This window comes from Uloborus diversus, chromosome 8 (assembly GCF_026930045.1).
Source record: "Uloborus diversus isolate 005 chromosome 8, Udiv.v.3.1, whole genome shotgun sequence".
In the NCBI taxonomy this organism is placed as follows: domain Eukaryota; kingdom Metazoa; phylum Arthropoda; class Arachnida; order Araneae; family Uloboridae; genus Uloborus; species Uloborus diversus.
The window spans coordinates 74,234,444-74,259,183 of record NC_072738.1 but is presented as its reverse complement, the minus strand read 5'-3'; the positions used below and the strand labels follow the sequence as shown (position 1 = coordinate 74,259,183).

The following is a 24,740-nucleotide window of genomic DNA, read 5'->3' as shown; positions in this document are numbered from 1 at the left end:
GTGGTACTCACGGGTTAAAATTTAGCACACAAAATTACCCGTAAGGATCCGTACAATAACAATTCAGAGTTCATTTTCGAAAAAAGAATAGAGAGAGAGAGAGCGGTACTCTTTCCTTTCGAATTATGTGACTGGGTGGGGGAGGGGGGAATTATCCCTAAACGGATAAGATGAGATTTTCCGATGATTAATAAAAGTCATTGTTCTGTCACAAGAAGAAAAAATAAAAAATCATTTGCATCAAATTTAACAACCCTATCGGTTATCCTTCGTGATTGATTTAAAAAAAAAAGGGAGAGGGGAGGGGAATCAACTTAGAGCTCGACTTACGAGGAGCAATGGCCAAAATTGCAAGCATTAAACAAATAGTTTTATGACGAAGCGATATCAACCGTCCGTCTTATCGAAAACTTCGTGATATAATAAAAAAATTCTAAAAAAACAAGAGCGTTCTTTGAATGATTCAAATTAATTAAAAGCATTAATGGTATCCCGAAATTTAAAGGAAAAAAATGCAATAACTAAGTTGTTTTCAGATTAAACTTTTTGGGACTACAATGATAATTGTTTCCCACTTCAGGGGAAAAAGGCTTAAACTGGTTGGGACTACCCGCTAGCAATAACAATGTACTGGTGCAATAAAGGAAGGGGGGAAAAAATGCGTGTCGTTAAGACACACAATATGAAACTTTTATCTTGTCTTTTTTTTTTACTTTCTGAACTGTCACTTCACCTGCACGTCTTCTCTCACGCCACGCTCTTGTTCTTTCTATGCCTGACTTAGGTATATTCAGAAAAAAAAATTGATTCTTTTGTGAAGAAAAAATATTATTAACTCGAAAACTAAATATACTTGAAATCTACTTTTTAATTGTTACCAGAAACAATGAAAAACAACAGTAATTTTTAAGTTAATTTTGTTAATAAAAGTAATCAAACTAATTTCGAGACTGAATTTAAGCAATGTGAATCACGCTTTTAAACTGATGACTTGAATCAAAGAAACATGCAATATTTGAAAAGTTTAAAATGCCCAAAATCCATAACGTATGCTTGTTTGAAATTTAGTCATGAAATTCATTTGTTAAATTTATTAACAAAACTAACTTTATAATTACTGTTGTTTTCCATTCTTCTTGGCAAAAAAAAAAATGTCACTTTTGTCGCCCAAAAGATTGCGGATCAGAACTTTACAATCCTCGCATCATAAGTTCACTTCAAAAAAGAATTTGGAAAAGGCAGAAAACTCTTCTAAACGCGACATCGAAAAGCTATCATCGACTTCATATTTTTCAGCCTTCTAGTAGAACCTACTGCCATAAAATTGATACCAAGCAGATGTTTCTTAAAATGTACATTTAAACGGTAGGGGGGGGGGGGGAGAGTAATAATGTGATCGCTATGTAATACAATCACGTGCACGCAAGACGAGTTTTTTTTTAGTACGCTTTTCATTTCGGGAATTGGCAACGAAACAGGAAGCCAAACCGATCCATCTAAATTCTGCTTTATAAAATAGAAAGTATGTATAAAAGCTCACGCAATGCTTCCGACAAATTGATAGCTTGACACCAACATACAAAAATATTTTTTCATGCTGAAATAGGAGAGTAAAAAATAATTTTAAGCTGAATTTTGAGTTAAAACGTAACTTTAACGTTGTACTTCGGTATTTTTTTTTTCTATATTTTGTTTGGCAAATTTGAGTATTTAAAAAAAAAAAAGTTAAAACGTTTCAATACTTATTCGTTTCAGGGCTAATTCGACGATGTATAAATATCCATTCAGGGGAGCCCTGATGGGAGGTCACTGTGACCTTCCGAAAATTTCCTTATTCGGCAAACTTTGCTTGGCGGTCGGCAAAATTATCATCATTCGGTGAAATTTGGAATTATGTTCGGCAAATTGAGAATTTTCGCCCTCCCAAAACTTTAAAATTTCTGGCACCCCTGTATCCATTGAGTCTTGCAACATATTTTCTTTTGATGTTTTTAAGATTTTAGACTGGCATTTCTATGATTGATGTTCACATTATTTTGATTTTGCTTTTATCTGGTGAGCAAAGTTGAACCATCGCAATTAAATGTAGACGTCATATAGTTGCGTCATCAAAATCAATCTGGAAACTCTCTCAACCATGAGAGAAGGGATTTGATTTCCAAATTTCAAACGCAATGGATAATGCTTATTTATCGACTTTGCTTTCTTCAATCATGTTAGAGATCCTTTAGCCCTAAAATCTATACCAGGCTGATGTTCCTAAAACTGGAAGACAGAGGGAAAAGAAAGATGTGCTTCGTTATATTGCCAGTGCACTTTCGAACGTGACTTCATACCCTGATACTAAAATTCAGTAGCAAAGCCAATTTACGGTTAAAAAATAATTTTATTCTCCTGAGGTGCTATTTCTTACTAATATTCACACTTTCTATTCCTAACTTAACCAGAAAAGGCAAATAAGACAAGCATCGCCAGAATTTAAGTTCGTAGAATTCACTGAGAGTTCATATTAAAAAAAAAAAGCATTTGCAAACTAAAGAAAATTAACATTGAAGACCCGAAGAAAATTTTTAAAATGTCCTCAAAGTAATTGTTATTTAAAAAACATCGATCCACATTCGCTAAAGCGAGTTTTTATCAATTCTCATATATATAATAGCGAATGACCGAGTAACGCTTCTGACGTCATCAACAACGAAACTCGTGCCACAGCATGATATTTTGATTATATTTTTTGTTAATGTTTGAAATGCTTGGATATGGGCTGAACAGAGGGACAAGGCTGAACTGGATCCGGTAACTAGAATGGTTTACTAGTAAGACTCATTTTAGAAGAATGAATAAGAAACGAAAAAGTGTTCAACAATGAACACCATCAACTGGGGGTTTAAGTTCAGTCCACTGGCGTTAGGGTTAAAATTTCAAGCATCAAAATTTCACCAAACAGATAATTGCTTCGTACAAATGTAGAAGCAATTTTCACCCGTCATATCTCGATGGGCGATTTTCTAGTTGAGTAATACAGTCCCGAAACCTTGATTCTATGTTAATTTATTTTATCAATCAGTTTTTCACAAAATATGCGAATGTTGTTAAAAAAAAATCACATACGGGTGTGTGTGTGTGGGGGGGGGGGTGACCTCTTGGGAGGCTCTAGCTGATCCATAATAAAATACAACGAACGAAACTCAAAATAGCACGCAATATACATTGCACATTTCATTCAATGAATACAAGCAAACCATCCCTCTTAAAATACAATACTATTGCTAATTCATCCCTTCTTGAGCAACAAACTGTTGTGTACAATTTGCGCGACACGATCTCACCAAATATTTATCATCACTATCAAGCCAGCGATTATACACCTCTGAACACAAGAGAATGAACGTGCCCGGTTGGAATTTCTACCTAACCGAATGACGGGCTTTCGATATTAACGGTCGAACCGTTCGATAGTCAAACACTATTCCATGTAACATTAACAAAGCAATTAGCGCTGTTATGGTCACTGGAAGCAGCGTAATTGACTCAGGATTGCCCCCCTGGTTTATTTGCACGAAAATATGACCCCATTCGATACTGGCTAATGCGACGCCATTAAAGCTGTTCCGTTAAATAATGAACTTTCATGCGACACCGAGTCAACAAGAGTCGCTAATTAGCTTCATTACAGCGCAACTCTGTCTCCATGAGATATATTTCGCAAAGCATTAGAAATTGTAAATCATTAGAAGCGTCGCGTCGCCCGGCTTTGCTCGGTCTACCTCAAAAATAAAAGTTGTGTCAAGTGATGCGTGTTCAGCACTCAGGCTTGAGTTTAAAAAAAATATCAGTAAAATTTTGGAAAAATAAGCAAAAAGGGAACATTTTAAACCCCACGTTGACAGGAAAATCCTTTAAAACAAAAGCAAGAATTTTACTTATCCATAATCGAGAAAAAAAATGGCAACACATCTTTCGTCCCAATGATTTTCTTCACCGCTATAAATTTTAATAAAAACATTGTTGCGGAAAGTTGAGATGAAGCACTGAATAATAATTGGAGGAAAGCCTTCGAAAAATACGGATTTTATGTTGAAATCTAAGTTTCATAATTAATAGTTTTTAATTGATATCTCGCTAATTATTATCGGAGGAGGATGTTCAATAGCCAAACATAAAGCCGGGAAAATTACGAATCCATCGATACCTGGGTCGATGGTCAGCTCACTGTCATTCGGGATAAGTAACTCAGACATAGATACATAGATGACTACATAGATACATACGCTCAGTTTTTAATCATATAAGATGCTCAGATTTTCCGAGTTCGTTCTGTAGGCCAGGCGCGTGCCAAACTTAAATTTTTGGGAGGGCGGAAATTCTCAATTTGCCGAATCGTCACACAAAATTTGCCAAATTAAAACTTTTTTGCCGAATCGTAAGACAAAGTTTGCAGAATTATAATTCATTTTTCGAATCGTGAGACAAAGTTTGCCAAATTATGATAATTTTGCCGAATTGTCAGACGAAATTTACCGAATACGAAATTTTTTTTGGAGGTCACAGTGACCTTCCTTCGGGGCGCCCTGTGTGTGGCGTTTGAAGAAATCGAACGCATGTAAAGCTCATGTTAGTTTTTAAGGAGAGTGGCCATCAATAGTTCCAGCTAAAAAAAAGTCACGGAACAGAGGTTCATCACCAGGGACGCAGAGAGCCAAGGAGGGCCCTTTTTCAGTTATGTGGCCGGGCGCACTCCGTCCTCCCGTCCCCCAAAGAAAAGAAACTGGGTAAAAGAAGAAAAAAAAAGGAGGGGGGAGAATCAATACTGTTTACTAGAAAACAATCAACTATTTTACGTGCCACAACAGTAAGTACCAAGAGTAAATTATACTTAATCGCTAAGTTTTCTCTTATTCGGAGTCCCTCCCCCCCCTCTTTTTTTGCGTTAGTGTCGCCGAGCCCCTAAAGGTCAGGGCCGCTAGTTTCAGACTAGGCTGACATGGCCCCTCGTCGGGCCTGTTCATCATAAACATGTACTTTTAAGCAGAACGTAACTCTAACTTTCGTAAACAACCAAACACATTTAAATGTAAAATTGTAGGTGCTGCTTAACCCTTTACACAGAACATGGCTGTTTTTTTTTCTTTCTTTTTTTTCAAATTCTTTTTTGTAAGGAACATCCGTCTCCTGGACGGATAACTTTTTTTCTTAGCATTTTTTGTGTTCTGGTTCATCGCTTTTTCGGTATTTCCTTTGTAGTATTAATTGAAAATAGATAAAATACAATGAAGAAAACATTTTAATTTATATTTTGGCATTATATGCTTGAAGTGCTCAAGCTGGCAAATTTTCACATGGTGCGAATCAAGAGGGAGCAAGCCGGTATTTGTCATTTTTTGATCGATAGTAAATGTTGAATTCAGAAAAATAGAGGGTTAAGGCCCCTTTATTTTCGGAAGTAAGGGGGCAGTTCCCCTTCCCCACCCGAACGAACCGCCTATGAGCTTACGCATTTGTTTACACTTCTTGTTATCTATTCCTCTCTCTCTTGTTACTAACTGCCCGAATACAAAAACTCCTACCCCCTTCAAAATGTGGCATCATTTATGGACGGTCCTAAGACGAGTCTTTATCTGAATTGAGGGGAAAAGTAAAAATTTGATACGCGTTTTTCGCTCATTTGAATGAGACTTTGCTTAATTTCGAGGCTAACACACCTCTGCAAAAGCTGGCATCCCTGAAAACTAATAGATGCGTCCATTTTCGCTGTGAACCGGATGTCAGCCTTTCCATCTCATCGGTGGTCAGACAGTATCTCTACTATATTTCTCCAGAATATCAGCTTTATAATCACAGATGAATTTTTAAAAATACATGTAAGGCAAATAGAAAAACGAAAATTTGTCATGCATGATTCTATACATGATTACATTAAAGCTCTCAACCTTTTACTGAAGTGCAACTGAAGTGCAAACAAAATAATTGGTTAGAGAGAAGAAAACTTTCAGAAATCATGAGATTAAATTGATTTAAATTTCTACAAGAATTATCTGTCCAATTGTTTCCCAGAAAGCTCTATAAACAGACAGAACTTGATCTCTTCCGAACCTGCTTATTTCACGGTCAAAGAAGTATTAATAGGAAAAAACACCGAAGAAAATCACTGTCGTTTGCCACAAATAGAACCAGATTTAAGATTCCGTGGAGGAACAACACTTATCGCGTCATTTCTCATTTCAAAACAACTGCTCACTAAAAGCTGTTGCTGGGTAAAAAAAAAAAAAAAAAAAAAAAAAAAAAAGCGATGACAGAGTCATTTATTTCTGCTTCTTTCATCGCTATTTTGCTAGACGAGGCAAAGCAACTGCTGTGACTCATCATCTCGAGTTATGCTTTACTTGAAAATTTATTCCAAAGGTGCCCACCTAGGCGGGAAGGGGTTCATGGAGCAGACTGCGCCATTGAAATTTGGAGGGGGGGTTGAGGGGTATTTTTCTCATTTGGAAAGGGGGGGTTGCTCTTGCTTTTGGAGGGTGTTTTACGATCATTACTTACTCTTGCTCTTCGGGGGGGGGGGGCACCCCTGTCTAGTCAGAGCATAAATTTAGCGGAATTTGGTAAAGGAAATTAAGAGAAAAATTGTCGCAAAAGGTACTTAATGTTTTTTTAATATACAGTTTAAAATAAAGTAAGATATGAATCAAAGACATATACATTAAAATTTTTCTTGACGATTTGTCTGATATAATTTTACATTATAATCAGGAGTACCCATCCCTCCAAAAGCGATGACGCATCAAGTACTACGTACGACGGAGTAGCATTCCAAGAACGAGCCCCCCCCCCCTTCCCAGCTAAAGGATAAAAATATTCAAAAAATTTCAATGGCACAGTCTGCACCATGGATGAGTGTTTCCTTGTTTGTGGGAGGAAATTGTCGAGCAGCAACATGGGCGTGGCCAGAGAGAGGAAGGGAGGGGGCAACTGCAAAAAAAAATGCAATTTTATACCTTAAGTTTTGTAATTTTTCCGGGGGAAAGTTCCTCCTTCCCTCCCCGAACATCTCACCATGTAGCTTAAAATTTCGTTTCTAAAACTTTAGGCCAAAAAATTTCTCAGGATATCTTCTAAATTCCGACTATTCTTCTAACGTCATTAAAGTTCTCCTAAAATGCGTTTTTAGACCTACTTTTCCGAAAATTTTACCCTTGAATCTTTCCCATTTCTTTAATACCCCTAATCACTAAAGACAGCTTAAAAATGCGTTTTTAAATCTTCAATTTCGAAAAATTTCCGTGAAAATATGACGACCGAAATTAGACGTCACCACACAGATAACCAAAAATTAGCTTCAACTTCAAAGATATATTGGGAAGGGACCCCCCCCCCCCTATTTCCTTAACATTTCTGAAATTGGAAAAGAAAAAAAAAGTGAATTTTTTTAGGAATTTAAAAAAAAAAAATACATTTGGAGGTGGTGCCTGAAACCTTTCCTCCAACCACCTCTTTCTATCGACGAGATCCTACCTCCCCCACCACGTTCTTACTCTTATGTTACCATAGAGCTTGAAACTTTTTCTGGGACTGTAACCTTTGGTATCTATCTTTCCTTCAAAGCAATAAATTGCAAATTAAGAATTTGTTAATATAAAAGTTAACATGCAGTAACTTTTATAAAGTCATCTTTTATGTTAAAAAATTAAAACTGTATAGAAACTGGAAGGAAGATTGGTTAGTGTGGCAGTTTCAATTCTTTGCTACGCGAAGAAAAAATCGAAGATACGGCACTGGGAAGGGAAGAAGCGGGGACAACAAACAAACACCATCATCATGTGTGTCTATGTTTGCCCCTTGAAAAACTTGATGCTAGTAAAGATGTCAACCGCATTTATTAAGTTTGTGAAGCAATTTGTGCAAAAATATTGAAGTTGTATAGCATAATAATTTTTCCGCTTTGTACTAAGTAACTAAGTTTTGAACAATGGCTCAAAAACTAAACTGAGATCCACAGATGTGTCGTTATGCGTTAAGTAATTTTCCCCCCACAGCTTGCTAATGATTTGTTTTAGGCTTTCCTTTGGAGACGATTAGTTTTCAGCTTACCGTATATCTGGCGCACAAGTCGATCTTGCGTATAAGTCGACCCCCTTCTTTTTATGAGGAAACTCGGGGAAAAAACCCCGAAAACCCGAGTAATAAGTTGAGCCCCTACTTTCTGAAAAAAAAAAAAAAAAAAAAAAATCGGGAGCGTATTGCCCTTAATTTTGAAAACGTTATAAAAAGGAGGAAAATGAAATCAAATGAACATTTTTGTGTTCAAAAACGTGCGATTTTTATTCTTTTGCACCAAAAGGGATCACTTTTGCGATCGCGATTTTTGTAAAGGGTTCGATATCGCTGCTACGATATTTTTTGCTTGTTGCTTTTATTTTGATTTCATATCCATAAAATTTTATCCTGCAGCCATATTACATTATTTTAAAAAAAGTGATATTAATGAACGGCTATCGGGAAGCTTCGCAAATACGGCGATCTCTTCACTTTGCAACCAGTCGCGGTCGTTTAATGAAATTATTTAGTCTTTATTTCGAAGATGGGACTAAATAATAAGAGGAATGGACTAAATAATGGATGGAGGAAAATGTTCATGTTTCCGCGTGTTTTTTTTTCTTTCTAAAAATTATTCGGGGAAAATTTTCAGAAGTTCTGCCCAGCGTATAAGTCGACCCCCTAATTTTATACCTCGTTCTTTGTAGTAAATGAGATTAAACATTCTGCTAATAAAGAGATGATGATGAATATTAAAAAGTTATTATGAACTTGGTATTTTTTGAATTTATTGACAACTGTTCAATCTAATTATAGCTGACTCAAAATTAATTTTTATAGTAGGTGTAGTTTTTTTTTTTTTTTGGCTCCTAAATTATTTAATTCCTTGCAAGTGCAGCAAGTAAAACTAATAAAAAAAGCAACGTTCAAAACTGGATGGATTGGAAAAAAAATAAATTATCGATTTTCGAAATGCCCGGGCTGTCCAAAGTTGCCTGTTAGCATCAATAAGGTACTCTTAAAATATTAGCCTCCTAAGATAACATCTTCGGGTTGCTAATTCACCCCAAAATGTCCAAAACTGCAAAAAAAAAAAAAAAAAAAAAAAAAGAAAAAAAAAAAAAAAAGAAAGAAAGAAAAAGAAAATAACTTTTTTACGAAACTTAAAATAAATAATTTTGAAAATGTTTAGAGGCGTCTCCCAAAAGTTTTAGCTCAATAGAGTAATTTCTTCAAATTTTCTAAAAGCTGCAAAATAAACCAAACATCAAATAAATCAAACATCGAATTGTTTTACCTATTTTCACACGGTATTACAAAACAAAAATGAGTTCAAGTGCACACAATATAAATATTTCTAACACAGAATTTAAACTTATCTGTCAGTTACACATTTAATTTCTTATTCAGATTATTTATTACTTAATATTTAAGAGCTTTTGCTATACATCGTTTTTGTAGTTTTTATAGAATAATAGTACAGTCTAATCAACAAGCACCCAACAAGAACAAAAAAATTTTTTGCCAGTTAAAATTTTTTGATTATAAAAATCTTCGTTAGAGAATTTTCCTTTATGCGAGTCCGAATTAACTCGACTCAATTTGCAAACAGAGTCGCCTCCTTTTTAAGGTGGTGTGGAGAAAAAAAAATTTATTTTCAAATTTCAAAATGCACAAGTGATTCTTTTTTGCTAGTGAAAAAGAGCGAAAAACATAATACAGTTCCAGCCAGGTATCATTAGACAGTAGAGTCTCGAAAATCCGAGTCTCCAACAGAACCCTCCTAAAGAGGGGGCAGGGGGGCAGCGGGGCAATTTCCCGGGCCCCACAAAGGAGGAGGTGCCCCAAGGCGCCCCTCGTTTCGATGAAAGATGACAACATTCACACGAAAACGACATTTTCAGGAATGCTCCGATTGTATAAAATTGCGGCGCCCCTCATTTCGTGTATCATAGATACACAGTCATAGACACACAAAATAGAGAATCATTGTAATGATTCTCTATTTTTTCCTAGGGCACAAAAATATTCCTCTCTCTAAGTCTCCAAAACATTCGTTTCCTTTGTATCATTAAAACAGATACAATTTCTGAGAATATAACTGTTTAGAATCAAACAAAAGGCACTTCTCCTTTGTCTAGCTCTCACAAACTTGAATTCTGCCCATGCATGCAGTGACCTAACCATAAAACGGTTTTAAGGGAGCACATTCAAAAATCAGATCAATTTTTCTTTTTGACCAGATAGGAAAAAAGGTCAAAAGCTGCCCGGTCAAAGTTTTGAAACTTTTAGTTTTAAAAACGCAATTTTAGCCTTAAAAACGTGATTATAGGCCATGTTTATTGACGTTACGGTAAGGGAGGGAGTTCAGAGACTGTTTCCGATCGATTATTTTTTAAAAAATAGATTGAAATCTATTCCTAGTCCTCCAGCAAGTTTTTGAAATTGAAGTTTCAAAAACGCAACTTCAAACTTCGAAGATTTTATGGACAGGATGATTTGGAGCATTTTCCAAGAAAATTGTTCAAAATTATGGTTCAAAAAATTTAAGCAATGTTTTTCATTCAGGGGCTATTCAACTTAAAATTTTTGTAAGTGTCCTTTAAAAAACCCATTGCTTGTGACATTAAAGAAAGGCAGCATGGGGACCGTTGCACGAATATTTTTTTTGAACTAAAGTCTTAAAATGCCATGTGTAAAGCCATATTTTGTTATATTAGGGAAAGTGAAACCATAAAACGTACAAATATTTAATGCAAAAGAATAACATCTTTGTTTATAACATATATGAAAGCCGAAATTAAGTTAGTACAAGTAACACCAAAAAACTCTTGAAAAGAATCATTGGATGAGTGAAGATTGAAATTTAATTTTGATATAATTTACTTCGATAAATACATTTTCTATTTATAATTAGCAAATCATTTACTCCTGTTCTTAGTTTGACCAATATGAATAACCAACTCAGTTTCAATTGTTTGTTTATTATGTAGTGGTATAACATTTTACTAGATAAATATTTCAACATTTCCATTTTTCGAAAAGTTTTTAAGGGCATTAATATTTCACAAATGTTAGAAACAGATTCATTGCTTGTGTTTTAATTTGTATTATGCATAGCCCTCTGATTGTTCTGTTCATTATTATGTAAAAAAAAAAGTATGTATTATGCACTGATGTTATAACTAACTTGATTTTTTTGTGTGTATTTTGTGTGTGTGGGGGGGGGGGCATGCCAGGAAACTTTCGCCCTGGGCGCCGTCGGCTCTTCGGAGGGCCCTCGTCTCGAAAGTTTGAGGTTCCGTTTCATCTGAGGTGCTTCATTTACATTTTAAGTTATATTTTTTAGTAACAAAAAATTTGATTTTCATTAAAATCTGAAAATAGAAATATTTTGCTACTGTAAAACTTATATTGACTATGTTTAATAAATAATAAAAATAAATTAAGAGGATGATTATATTTTTTTCGTGAAGACAATAGTTCCTTTTCTTAATGCAAGGAAGTAAAAGGAGTTCCTCCTTAAGGGGATATCACACGAGAGAAATTACGGGACATCGCAACCGCAATAGGAACCGTCAACGCTATCTGGAACTGGTTTTTCGGGCGGGAAGTTGCCTACAGGGTTACTGCCGGTTGCTCGGACGGTTGCTCGATTTGCTCACAACGGGGGCTACCATTTTTTAGCGTACATCCATGTGCTTGCGCTTGTTCATCGCTTTTCGTCAATTCCGCATTTGGTTATCACGCTGCGTCGCGTTAATTCGACACTTATGGATGAAATTAGTAATCGAATACTCAATGCAGCTCTTGCAGCTTTAATTGTATGTGGATTTGTGAAAAGATGGCCAAAAAAAAAAAAAAAAAGGGAAATGATCAAGGCAATGATTTCAGAGCTAGAGCATCAATTATTATTTCATGCAGTCACCAAAGCTCCTCCTGTTAAATTCATATTTGAGTTTTAACATTAATTTGTAGAACTTATGGTGAAAATTTCAGAAAAACAGAAAACTTTTATTACTATTAATTGAATGTTTGATTTAAAGTGATACTCTTGTTACATTTAAAGAAGACATACAGAATATATGACTTCTCTAGGCTTATTTTTTCCCATAACTACTAAATTAAATCTTAATTTTAGATAGGAATTATTAGTCACTTATTGACAGGTAAGAAGAAATTTTAATTCTAACAAATTATACCTTAATTCATAGCTAAAAACAAACATGACAAATAATAATAATAATAATAATAAAAGCCAGCAAACTCTGATCAATAGGCCTTTCATAATTATTTTTTTAAATTTTGAGTTCATAAATATGTAATATCATATATTTATAATACAAATAAGCTTAATACTGAGCAAATTAACACTGCATTGAATATTAGTACGTCTCAATCAATGTTTCAAACGTTAATAAAAATAACTTTATCATTTAATAATGCCAAACATAATTTTTGACATCTCAACAAAATATTACAATGTGCGTATCATTTTCCAAAAATTCTTTGTATTATCATATTCTTTGATTTTCAGAGGGATTATTTTTCTTGACTGGAATAGAGTACATGTGTTACTACACAGTCAAAATATTACTAAATAGGTGGAGCTAAAAGTAGAGTAAATATTTCACCATTTCACTTTGCCTCACATTCTCCTACATTTTAAGTATTTTCAAATGGTACATACTGTATGTACCCATCAGTTTGAATTAAAAAAGAAAAGTACAGCTTCAATGCTATGATTTTTAAAAAGGAATTTTCACGTAACTTTTTCAAGGAAAAAATTTACTGTAATTGTTCAAGTATCAGAATGGGGTGGCTTCCTCCAGTCAAAAGTAGTACTTTTATCACTGAAATTGATAGAATAAGCAAAAAATAAAAAAAAATAAAAAATAACTTGGACCCAAAAATACTTTCATTTTTCCAACCGTTATTTTTTAATTAATTTTTTTAAATGTCCGATTTTTCAAACAAAGCGCGGTCTTGATGACGTTACAAATACACGTGAGTAAAGATGCGAATTAAATATTTTGCTCTGTGAATGTCAACACGAATGGCATTTCATCATTCGTGACGTCACACGACAGAAATGTAAACAATAAAAGTGCCACGATTTAAGTAATTTTTTAAAAATATTAAACAAAAACAAATTATTTAAAAAATGGTCAGATCCTATGTTTTTAAACATGCTCTTTCAGAAAAAAATACGTTTAAAATTTTAGAAACGACCCCATTGTAACATTTGTGCAAAACAATTTTCAAAAACCTAATGAAACGAAAAATACCAATATAAATTAAGAAATGCATAAAATTCGCACTGATGTTAACTAACATATAAGTAGCAATTTAAATTCAAAATCAGATGCAAAACCAAAGATTAAATGTCGCTCATTCCGTTTTTTAAAGTGTAACTGAAAATATTTGAAACATAAAATAAATAGAACAATAAAAAGGAATCCCCACATTTCTGTCGCCACGATTGCAAATGTATTTTACAGTGACGCTGCCTGACGTCACGAAATCCCAGTGCCTTGATTGGTTCCTTCGTAACTTGCCCAGAATTAAAGGCAATTTTTTTCTAGCGGAGGAAAAAGTTTGCCCCTATACGAGCAACTGCAAATTTCCATAGCACACGAGAATTTTGGAGCAATCGTTTGTGGAAGTGAGTAGAAAAACCAGTTCCGGATAGCGTTACGGTTGCTATTGCGGTTGCGATGTCTTGTAATTTCTCTCGTGTGATATCCCCTTTATGTCTTCCGAGATGTGTAAATTTTAATTGTGGAAACATTTTCCGGATAATCAGAGTTCTCAGAGTCCCAATTATCTTGGCTTTTCGAGACTCCACTGTACTTCGATACAAGATCCTGGCTCAAAATGCACAGGACATATAACAATTCCGTGCAGAGAAGCTGAAATTATAGAGTAGTATATCCTTCAGAACATTTTCTATCAGCAGAAGGTTTGTTACAGAACCAAAACAATGCAAAGCATTCTGTTGTTGAGAGTGTGAATAGTTATATTTTCCTAGGGTCTAGCATTCACAGCAAGTGAAAAAAATTTCATGTACAATGCATTCCCGATAGCTAATTTTTACCAGAAATCTCTCAACAAGATTTGCTAATAGCCAGTTGCAGTGCAAAAGACAGCAAACAAAAACACATTTAACAAAACAAGAGAAGGAGAAAATCAACTTTATTTCGACTATGACAGTGAATTTTTTTGTCTTTAAAGTAAGAAAAAACAATCAAAAGAGAATGCAAAAGAATTGCAGAACAATAAAAAAAAAAAGCCGTTTTTTCCCAAACAAAAATTGGAATTGTGTTGAATTATCAACGGAATTCTCTGTTGGAAATAACAAATGTAAAAACACACACACACACAAAAAAAAAAGAAAAGAAAAAGAAAGAAAAAAAAAAATGTTAACACAAATATTTAAAAAATGATTATTATTTTTAATTTCCAACGAAAAAATTACGTTTGTTTCCTTTTAATAAATTTGCTTTCCACATGAATATGAGTAGAAGAAAACTGAATTGATATACTGCAAGAGCTTTGGTAGCTAGTCTAAAAAAGGGGGTGAGGGCAGAAGATAAAGATGATACTAAAGATTTTTTTGCAGTGAAATTAAAAGACACTGGAGAAAAGATAAAATAACTGAAACATAAATACAAATGAGAAAGGCTTTCTGCACAGCTACGCTGGTCCTAGTCAGTTTATTAGTCTCCAATGAAGATCAATAACCCTCTTAAAGCAATCCTCCCCCTTGCTCATTACCACCTCTTCCGGTAAGCAGTTCCAATTGCCCCCAGCCGTATTAAAGTAATATTTTTCTTAACTTTCAAGTTGTTGTATTAATTAAAAGAATTTCCTTGTACCCCCCCATATGTATCAAAACACTCAAACATTCCAATATCAATGCCCTAATTTGAAAACTTTCTTTTTGGTATAAAATTCCAAAAGCAACATTAAAAAATGCAATTGAGGAATTAATTACAAATGGAAGTGGTTCAATTGAAAGTTTAAATTATTATTACTTCTAAGACTTTATTCTTCAACATATATTTTCTGGTTATTTCTATATTAGCTGAATAGAAAATATATTAGTTTAACAATGGGCATTTGATTTGTTTTGCTGTCATATTCTGTTTGAGAAGGTGTTTGAATTCATGACATAGCTGTGAGTCAGAATCTCCTAACACACACATGCACAATACATTATACCTTATCTTTTTAATTTCGTATAAAATAACAAGACCCAAATTTTAACAAATGGTTTTTTTAAAGACAAACATATGTAATATGTGTTCACGCTTTTTAAATAAGTATACAAGATTTTCTAAAAGAAAGACTGGGGTTTTTGGTTCAACATCAGTTTCTTATTTATTGATTTGTCAGCAGACTGTTGCCATTGCATTATTTATATTTCAATATTATGTTGAAAATTAATTTATAAAATGTTGCATAAAGATGTCTTTTGAATTTTATTCTTAACCATACTTTAAATTGACTTCAATGAGTTAAAGTTATTGATTTTCTGAAATTGTAGTTTTATTTTCATCTATTTGTTCCTCCTTTTAGACTCAATGACATTATTTTAAAAGTGAATGAAGTTGACCTCATTCCATTGCAGTGGATGCTTTGAAACGAGCCAGCAATATGGTCCATTTGGTATATAATGCGTACTTACTACTCGTAAACATTGTTTTTCTCCATTATATTGAATTTCTTTTTTTGACTTCTCAATTGATCTGAGCATCATACATGATATAACTATGCCCATTATTTTTCTAATGCATTCAATTACAAATTATTCAATCACATTAGACTGTAAAAATACAAATACAGATGTGACGACCAGCAACAGGCTCTCTGCCCAGCTAAGCTGGTCCTAATCAATTGATTTGTCTCCAGTGAAGATCACTGGCACTCTTAAAGCTATCCGCCCCCTCGCTCATTACCACCTCTTTTGCTAAGCCGTTCCAAGTAACTATGACTCTTCTAAAGTAGTAAATTTTCCTAATCTCCAGGTTAGTCTGAGATTTGAATAGTTTAAAACAATGACCCCTCCTGCTGCTTTCCGTGTAAAAATTTAACCAATTATTCTTTCATTTTGATAAATTTAAACAATTGAATAATGTCCCCTCTGACTGCTTGGGCACCAGTTGACATAAAAAAAATATCTGCTTCAAATCACTGAAAATGATATTCATGCTTATGAATAATGCCAGATTTTATGCAAAGAAAAGAAGTGTCTGCGCATGCAAAAAAGGGTAGTTATTTGATTTATGCTGTTTAAATGGTAGAATGAGAACTTGGAAGTATTTGCACGCATTAAAAAATACATGAAGTACAAATAAAATAATCAAGTCCTTATTTAAGGAACTGATCTGAATTCGTGATGGCAATTTTTGCCATTTATGAAACTTGTTCAACTAACATGAATAAATAAATTGTGAGGAACCAAAAATTTAAAGTACAAATCGCAAAACAATACTGCGTACACATTACGGGAAAATAAGTATATTTATCAATACAAAAACAATAATAGCATTAATACAGTAATAAAAACTAAATAAAAAATAATAAAAGTAAAAAATATGTTTTTTACAATTTTTGTAAATAAACAGTTAAAAAGCATCAATTCACTATATTTTTTCAGCATACATGGTTTTGGTTCATAATACTTTGTGTCATCTTAGACAAGTTGGGAATAAAAAAGAAGTCAAAATATCAATCTGCAAATAAACACCAATAGTGATCAAATGTTGAAAGTCATTTTAAGTGATATACTCTGATCCATGCAATTGCATATACATGCTTTGGAGTAAAAATCAGTCCCTTTTCGGAAAACAAAACTCGATAGCAAACGTAAACTTAAGAAAGATGTCTTTCTTAGCTACATTCTTCAATTGGAAAAGATGATGAATTTGAAATCAACAGTTTGTCGCTCTTTTTGAGAATACAATCAGTTAATGCGGAAGGGTGCTTTCAAGATTTGTAACAGAAAGGACTGTTAACATTAAACACCAAATTCACAACCATCAGAACAGAACATTTTTTAGAATGTAAGAATTTTTCATAAAGAATCATTCATTAGTGAAAACTTAAGCAAAAGTTAAGAATGATCCCACAATCAATTTAACAAAGGAGAGTCAGAGGGGACATGATTTACTTATTTAAATTTATCAAAATAAGTTGTACAGACAGGGTGGCGACGGGAACTGTGAAAAAAAGTTCCCTGATTTTTCCCTGATTTCCCTGATTAAGTTCACCAAATTTCCCTGATTTACGTTACCAATGATAATGGTTTTCTTTCTTTGCTCTACTTGAAATCCATTGTATGTTTGTATAAAATGCAGTATTTTAAACATTTTAAGTTGTGTAAAGTTGCTGAACTTAAGATATATTTTAAAAAGATGCTACTTTTTTAATAAAGTGGTTTTAAAAAAACATATCAAGTCAATTTTTTTTTGGGGGGGGGGGCCTACAAAACAGTATATTAAATTTTTATACAATGGAAAGATTATTATACAAAATTAAAAAAAAAAAAAATACTTTACTTCGAGAAACCACTTAGCATAAGAATTTTAAGAAACTATTAAAATGACTCTTAAAAATATATGTGTATTTATGATAGAACTAAAAAGTAATTGAAATTATTTTGAACTAAGTTTTCAAACAGTATAATTATTGTTGCAAGAATAACAAGTAATAGTGAAAGAATAGAAGTAATGTAGTTATTCTTATATAACTAATTGACATATTTATGCAAAACAGATGAAACCATTTGACATCCATTCATAGGGAGCTTTTCTCTAATCAAGAACATAGGTTTTAATGAATGAATACAGCATTTTAACAATAAAAAAATAAAGATATTTGCTTAAGTACACAAGTTAACTCTATTTCAAATGATCTCAGTATGCAACGAAACAAAATTTTAGATTGCGTTTGTAACAAACAACTTTGAAATGCAAGGAAAAAAAAGAAAAGAAAAAAGCAATTAGTTAATTTCAAAATATATAAAAGAAGAATACAACTTGGTTATAAAATTAAAGAATCACTTAAGTCTGAAGAAAAGAAAACCTTTATAATCTGCGGTGACAACAAATAGTATAACGGCAAAAAACAAAGTTTTTTTTAATTGAAAGCTCAATTTTAGCAATTAAATTAAAAACGCGAAAAAGGAATAACTTTTAAGCTTTTATAGTATTAATTCAAAAACCAAAGATTTCTTCTTGAAATCGTGATTACAGTACTCTAATTACTTCGAGACAATGGAATAAAGGCAAAGGAGCTAAGGTAGTAATGAAGGCTTCCTCTTTGCCTGTATGGTAGTTTATTTTATGTAGCATTAAAAGAGTAAAAGGAAATTTCAAGCAAGGTAAAATAAACAACCTAACAGACACAGAAGCAATATTAGGAAGTTCATCCTGTGGTTAATAAGTAAGATCCAATACTTTGACGTTGAGGAAAAAAGATGCACAAATATGCGGCAGTGTATAATTGCACTTCATTAATTTTACTTTTCTTTGAACAGATAATTGGCGGAAAATGAGTAGGGAATTAGAGTACTTGATTTTGTAAAGCAAAAAAATTTTTTTTTTCTTCATAAAATCAATTTTCCCTGATTTTTTGTTATTTTTTCAAAATTCCCTGATATTTCCCCGACTTTTCCCTGATTAATAAAGTTCCCTGACTTTTCCCTGATCTCCCTGATCTGTCGCCACCCTGTACAGAACTGCATAAACTGCAACACCTTACAAAAAAACATTTGTATATTTACAGAAAATTTTCCATGTTGAAACTATACAAAATAGCAATTTTGCAAAGCAATTCATTTCTGTAAATGGAAAGAGCAACCATATTTGTGATTAGTTTGGTCTTTTGTCAAGACATTTATATTCGGCTATGATCTGCTTCATCTGCTTTGAGCTACTACTAAATATTATTCAAATGTCATAAAATGTTGTCCACTTTATTTTCTTATGTGGATGCCTCACTTGCCAAATCAATAAACTCCATAAAAAAAAAGTCGAGAAAAGTGATGAATAAGATAATGTTATCCAAAGGAGTGAATGGGCCCTCGTGTTAACATTTTCTGCCAGCACATGGTCAGAAATGTACTGAACCAAAAGTTTAATATAAATTCACATTCTAAGCATTGATTAAGCACTATTAAAACAGAAATGAGGGTTTTTTTGTTTTTTTTTTAAAGTGGAGTTAAACAATTTGGCAACTGAGGCATCCATGTATTGAACAAATGGGAGGGTAAGACTCAAAAAATTTTCACCTTCAAAATTTTGGACCACCCTAACAGTGAGCACATTTACAATTCTTAATTGCAGAGGAAGTAGAGTAAAAAATTCTAATATGATAATTATTTTTTCGACAAAACAAGATTAATTAAATAATCGGGGGATTGTATCAGACACTAGCTTTAGAAGACAACTTTGACACCAGCTAAAGTGTTCACACCGCATGGATTTCAAATATAATTTAGAAATTCAAAGAGGTGAACAAAGACTAAGACCTAAATCAGTTACACCCCACACCTTCTTGAGTTGTGCACATGAAAGCTATTTTACCCATACTGGTTACAACACAAAGATTAATGCTAACAAATATATATTGTAAATGAATCTTTTATAAAGTTTCGGAACTCGCCTAATATACAATCCTTTTCAGGACCGACAGAATCTGCTATAGCAGGCAAAAATGGGGGGAAAAAAACATTCTTTTAGGGTGTGTTACTTGCAAAAAAATAAATTTATATAGAGGTTTGTTAAACTTCTTCTATGATTGAGACTACTCGCAAAAGCTGAGGAGATAGTAGTCAATTCTACAGTACATAACTTAATACTTAACAAACAGGCATACGTAAATTTATGGTTTCTCATTTTGATGGACAATGTAGATTTATTTTTACTTGAATTTTTTTTTAAACATGAACAGCACATCATTTAGTAAACTGTTGTTCAACAAGTTAGTGACAGTGTCAACCATTAATTTTATTTGATTCTTTAAAACATGCTCAACAAGGAAGAACATCGCCCCCTCCCCTCCACCAAAAAAAAAAAAAATCATTGAAGTTTTAATCAGGATTATACTCTTTTAACTTGTACTATAAAACAGAAACTAATATGTTAGTTGGCTATAAACAATCTAATCAGAATCATACAAGAATTTAATAAAACAAGACATGATTTTCTAAACATAACCAAATAAATTCTTAATAAATTATGCTCCCAAAATTATTTAAAAATTAATTTATGCATAGCAGCACTCACTCGGCAAATCATGGATCGCAATCAACTGGATGATCTTGAGCCTGTTTTCAGTCAATCAATAGTGACAAAATTTTGGATCTTGTTTATTTGTCAGAGTATCGTTCAAAAAAAATTATTTCCAGGGGGAAAACAATTACGTTCAACGTCTAAATCAGAAGTTATTTGGAAAAAATTTCTAAACGTTTTTTAACCCTACAGTACTGCGACTCAAAAAATGTTCTTGAAAAAACATTTGACAAAATTTGTTTTTGATTTACAGATAAACAGTGATTTTGAGTAGTTATAGAGTGTTGAGAAGTTTCGATTTACAGATATGAAAGTTTAAAAACAAATACTAAGCAAGAAAAAAAAAAAAACTTTTAATAAATTGGAAAGGATTAAACTTAAAAAAAATTTGTAAAACATCACATAAAGGTAGTTTCTCTAAATGTAAATCCATACTTAGTTTGGGTTATTATTTTAAGAATAGTCAGCTAAATGCACGTTAATGATATAAAAACCATTGGACCTTAGTATCAAATTTTAAAAAGTTTGAATTCAAGGTCCAACTTTTTTCTACGGAAAATGCTTGTTAATTGTACAGACAAGTACAGCAAAAAATCAGTGTTATCTCTACCATGTTGAATAACATGAACGGTTTGTTTGTTGCTGATCTATGTGAATATTTTTTGCCAGTATTGCAATACTGTAAATGTTTGGAAAGTTGAAATCACTCATAGCACGTGAAAGCAGTCTCGTCAATGGTTTGAAAAGTCTGCTGCCTCATTAAATATGTTCTCAGTGAGTTTAAAATAAGTATTAACGCTTCAAATGATTTTTATTATGTGAGGGGGGGGGGAACTTAACGTATTGATCTTAAAACAAACAATATATTAGTATAAAAAAATCTTTGATATGAGTTAAGTGTTCGCATAGCATTATTCTTAACAATATGAAGTTATTATTTATTCAGCATCAAAGTACTTTCATAAGTGTGAACCTGTGAACCTACAATTTGAAATCAGGTCTAGTGTTAACTTAACCACGCCTACTGCTTAAAGTCTACCCTTGTCTGCCTCATCTATACCACTGAGTATAATATCAAGCAAACAATTTGAATACATCAATATACATGAAATCAAAATAGTATCACGATTTAGCACTGAAAAACAAGCCTAAACAGTAAGAAAAAAAAATCGTCAAAGACGATTAAATTTTTGTTGTTCCATTTATACATAAGAAAAAAGAATGTAAAAATTTTATGAATTTTTTTGCATGTGCATTTTTTTGGTGTGCACAAGGGGAGGGGACACCACAAGTTATTGCCCTCACACCACTACTAATTGTCCACTAATTGTGTCCAGGTACCTGTGGTAGGAATGCCACTGGTTAAGCCAAATGCATAATCACTATGCTGTAAGACAGTTAGTTAAGTAAAAGTAACAGCAGAAGTAAGGATTTGTTGTTTCCCTTCTCTAATTTTGTAACCAGATTTGGGATTAATAATGAGAAAATGTAATCGATTACAATTATGATTAGGAGCAATAAAAATAGGAAATTACAATCATGATTGTGATTATAATCCATAGCAAAAAGTAATTATGATAACAGCAACGATTAAAGCTAGTAAAATATGTAATTGATTATGCTTATAATATGTTGATTACGATTTTGACTATAGAAAGAAGATTAAAATTCATCAAAAATTCTCTTTTACGTCAATGATTATTGCATTTACTTGGAAATCATAACGTTCAAAGTATAGATGTTGTTGCAACAAGTGAATGATATAGTAAAAACAAGGCAAATCTATATTTATTTGTGTACTCAAAGTGTATATCATCACCTCAGAGCAACAATTGGATATCTTAGTGTTATTCCTGGGGATTAGATGTCCAACTGTTGCTTTGAGGCGACAATATATGGGATAACCATACTGTATGTAGATTGCATATAGGCACTACAAACAGTTTATGAATGCCTTGCCACTCTGCATTTGTATTTATACATACATTCAATTTAAAAATATTAATAGAGCATTAAAGCTTACTTCGTAAAATCTTCTATTGTAGCAGCTCTAGGCATAGGTTGATGCTCATCTGGAGGAGATTCTGGGTACTCTGCTGGAATATTTACTGAAAAATAAATAGCAAAATTGCTAATTTTAAATGATATTAGTAAATAAAATTTTTACAGAGAGTTAAGAGAAATTGTGGAATATAATTAGCACTTATCATCATGTTTTCTGCAACTAAAACACCATTTTTTATATGAGTGATAAATTGTATTAGCAAGTGTTTGTATAACTTTATAGCATAGAATTTTAATAGCAAAAAGCTGATGTAGAGATTGAACACTGAACATTTCTTTTGCAGAAGAATAATTTTTAACTTTTTTAGCATTTATCAGGCAATGCTCAATGTTGGAGCCTTTTATTACAGGACAATGCAGTGCCAGATCTAAGATTTTTTTGAGCTGGGGTATAAACGTAAATCAGCTACCCTTATGCATCTGCCCATAGTTGGGGCAAACCTAACCTGGCAGCAATGTAATGCATAGCCTTCTCAATGCTGCCAGGTTAGGTTTGCCCCAACAAAATTTTTAATGTTTAGTATCAATGAAAACCCCCACAGAAATAGAATTGATTTGTCACTCAAGGCAACATGGGAGCAGAATATATCCGATCTGGTCAGCTAAGATGGGGGGGATGGAATTGAGCCACATTTGGGGAAATTTTGCGCATTCAATTTTAACACTCAATTCTAGGCAATTGAAATATTTTCCTAATAATGAAAAGATACGCCTGCAAACTTGCCAACTGTTAAGGATTAGATTAATGGATAAGGTAAAACTTATGCATTATAGCTGTTTTGTACACTTCTGTACCGATTTTACACATTTTGAAATCCAACTGCATCTGTTTATGTAAATTTCTCCCACTTTTTTTTGCAATGTAATTCTATCACTTGATCATCACTTATTTTGCAATTAACATCATTTTCAATGTTCATTATATCTTATATTCTGAAGTAGTAGACTTGTGGAATCAACATTTTTAGCCTATTTTATCTCAAATCTGTAACATACAGTGGCTCCCAAAAGTCTTCGTACACCTACGACTTTCAACGAAATGGGCCCCAATCCATTGGTTAGAATTAATATTTCGGAATGGGTTTTTAATTATAAGATCTATGATCAGTTTTTAACAAAACTACATGAAAAGATTTTTAAAAATTTTAAAACTTAATTTTTTAAAAATCAAAAACCAAAAAGTGCCGGGAATTTCATCTCACAAAAGTCTTCGTACACTTTATAAAATCTCTATATCTTATTGAATAATCTAACTTTTTGTTAAGTTATTAATTATTAGAATATCATACAGTATTCATAACACCTTTTAAACGTCTGGGAATAGATTTCATTCTTTTTCTTTCTTTTTTTGCGTAATTTCTGAGTAAGTGTTCAACCACACTTCGAGTCTTACTGTTTCTAGCTCTATTTTCGTTTTAAAGCCCTATTTTCGAAATCTAGCCTCCAGATATCTCTAAATACGTTACATTAAGTTAAAATCTGGAGATGGAGGGGGTATTTTCTAAACTTTAGGACAATTTTCGAGGCCCTAGACGCAAACGTTGAAAACCGCGTGCTTCTTATCGTTATCTTGATGAAAAACAAAGTTGTTTCCAATAACCAAATTTTTGGCTAAGAGTTCAAAATTGGTTTTTAAAATATTTAAAAGAACAGCATGATTCATTATTTCATCAAAAAATTACAAACTACCAAGTCCTGATGCTGATATGCACCCTCACACTAGAAAACCTCCACCGTCCTGATTAACTGATTCAAATAAGTTCTTAAGATTAAGTTCCTAATTTTTTCTTCTACATACAGTTATACAACAATTTAACCAAAAAAGTTGAATTTATTTTTATCTGTAAGTAAGACGTGATTCTAAAACGTTTTTAGCTTATTTATCATTGATTTTGCGGCGAAAAGTGTAAGCTTTCTGTTTTTCGCACGACCAAGAAAATTTCTGCGGGAAGAGGTCCCATTTAATCCAGCTAATCAGAAAACTTGGCGAACAAGTTTAGGTGAAAATTAAATGTAAAATGTTTCATTTAACTCTGCAGAAACTTTTACAGCACTCAAATGTGTATTTTTCATAAATTTTTTAACTTTAAATCTCTGATCACGTTTTGTCAACATTGCCGGTTGACCTTTTCTTACCTTGTTTTCGGTCCGATTCCTTTCTTTAAAGCATTTTATCAAGCACTTTACTATACAAACAAATAAATTAACTAATTTAGAGACCTTTCAAACCAATTTACCACTACTGTGGGGAAAAAATTCAAATCTTGAATGGTGTTTGTGAGTTTTTACGAATACCAGCCATTTTACAGTAATAAGCACAATATTAAGGAATAAATAAACAAA

The 24,740-nt window shown here is 32.8% G+C and overlaps 1 protein-coding gene across 3 annotated transcripts in view; it reads right to left on the bottom strand.

The window, feature by feature from the left end:
* The window catches only part of LOC129227577 (disks large 1 tumor suppressor protein-like), a 358,608-nt gene that overhangs the window by 85,189 nt on the left and 248,679 nt on the right, over positions 1-24,740 (bottom strand). For all 3 annotated transcript variants that reach the window (XM_054862160.1, XM_054862161.1, XM_054862162.1), the window contains one exon: positions 22,357-22,441. In XM_054862160.1, the coding sequence (XP_054718135.1) occupies positions 22,357-22,441 (85 nt within the window). The remainder of the gene's footprint in view (positions 1-22,356; positions 22,442-24,740) is intronic.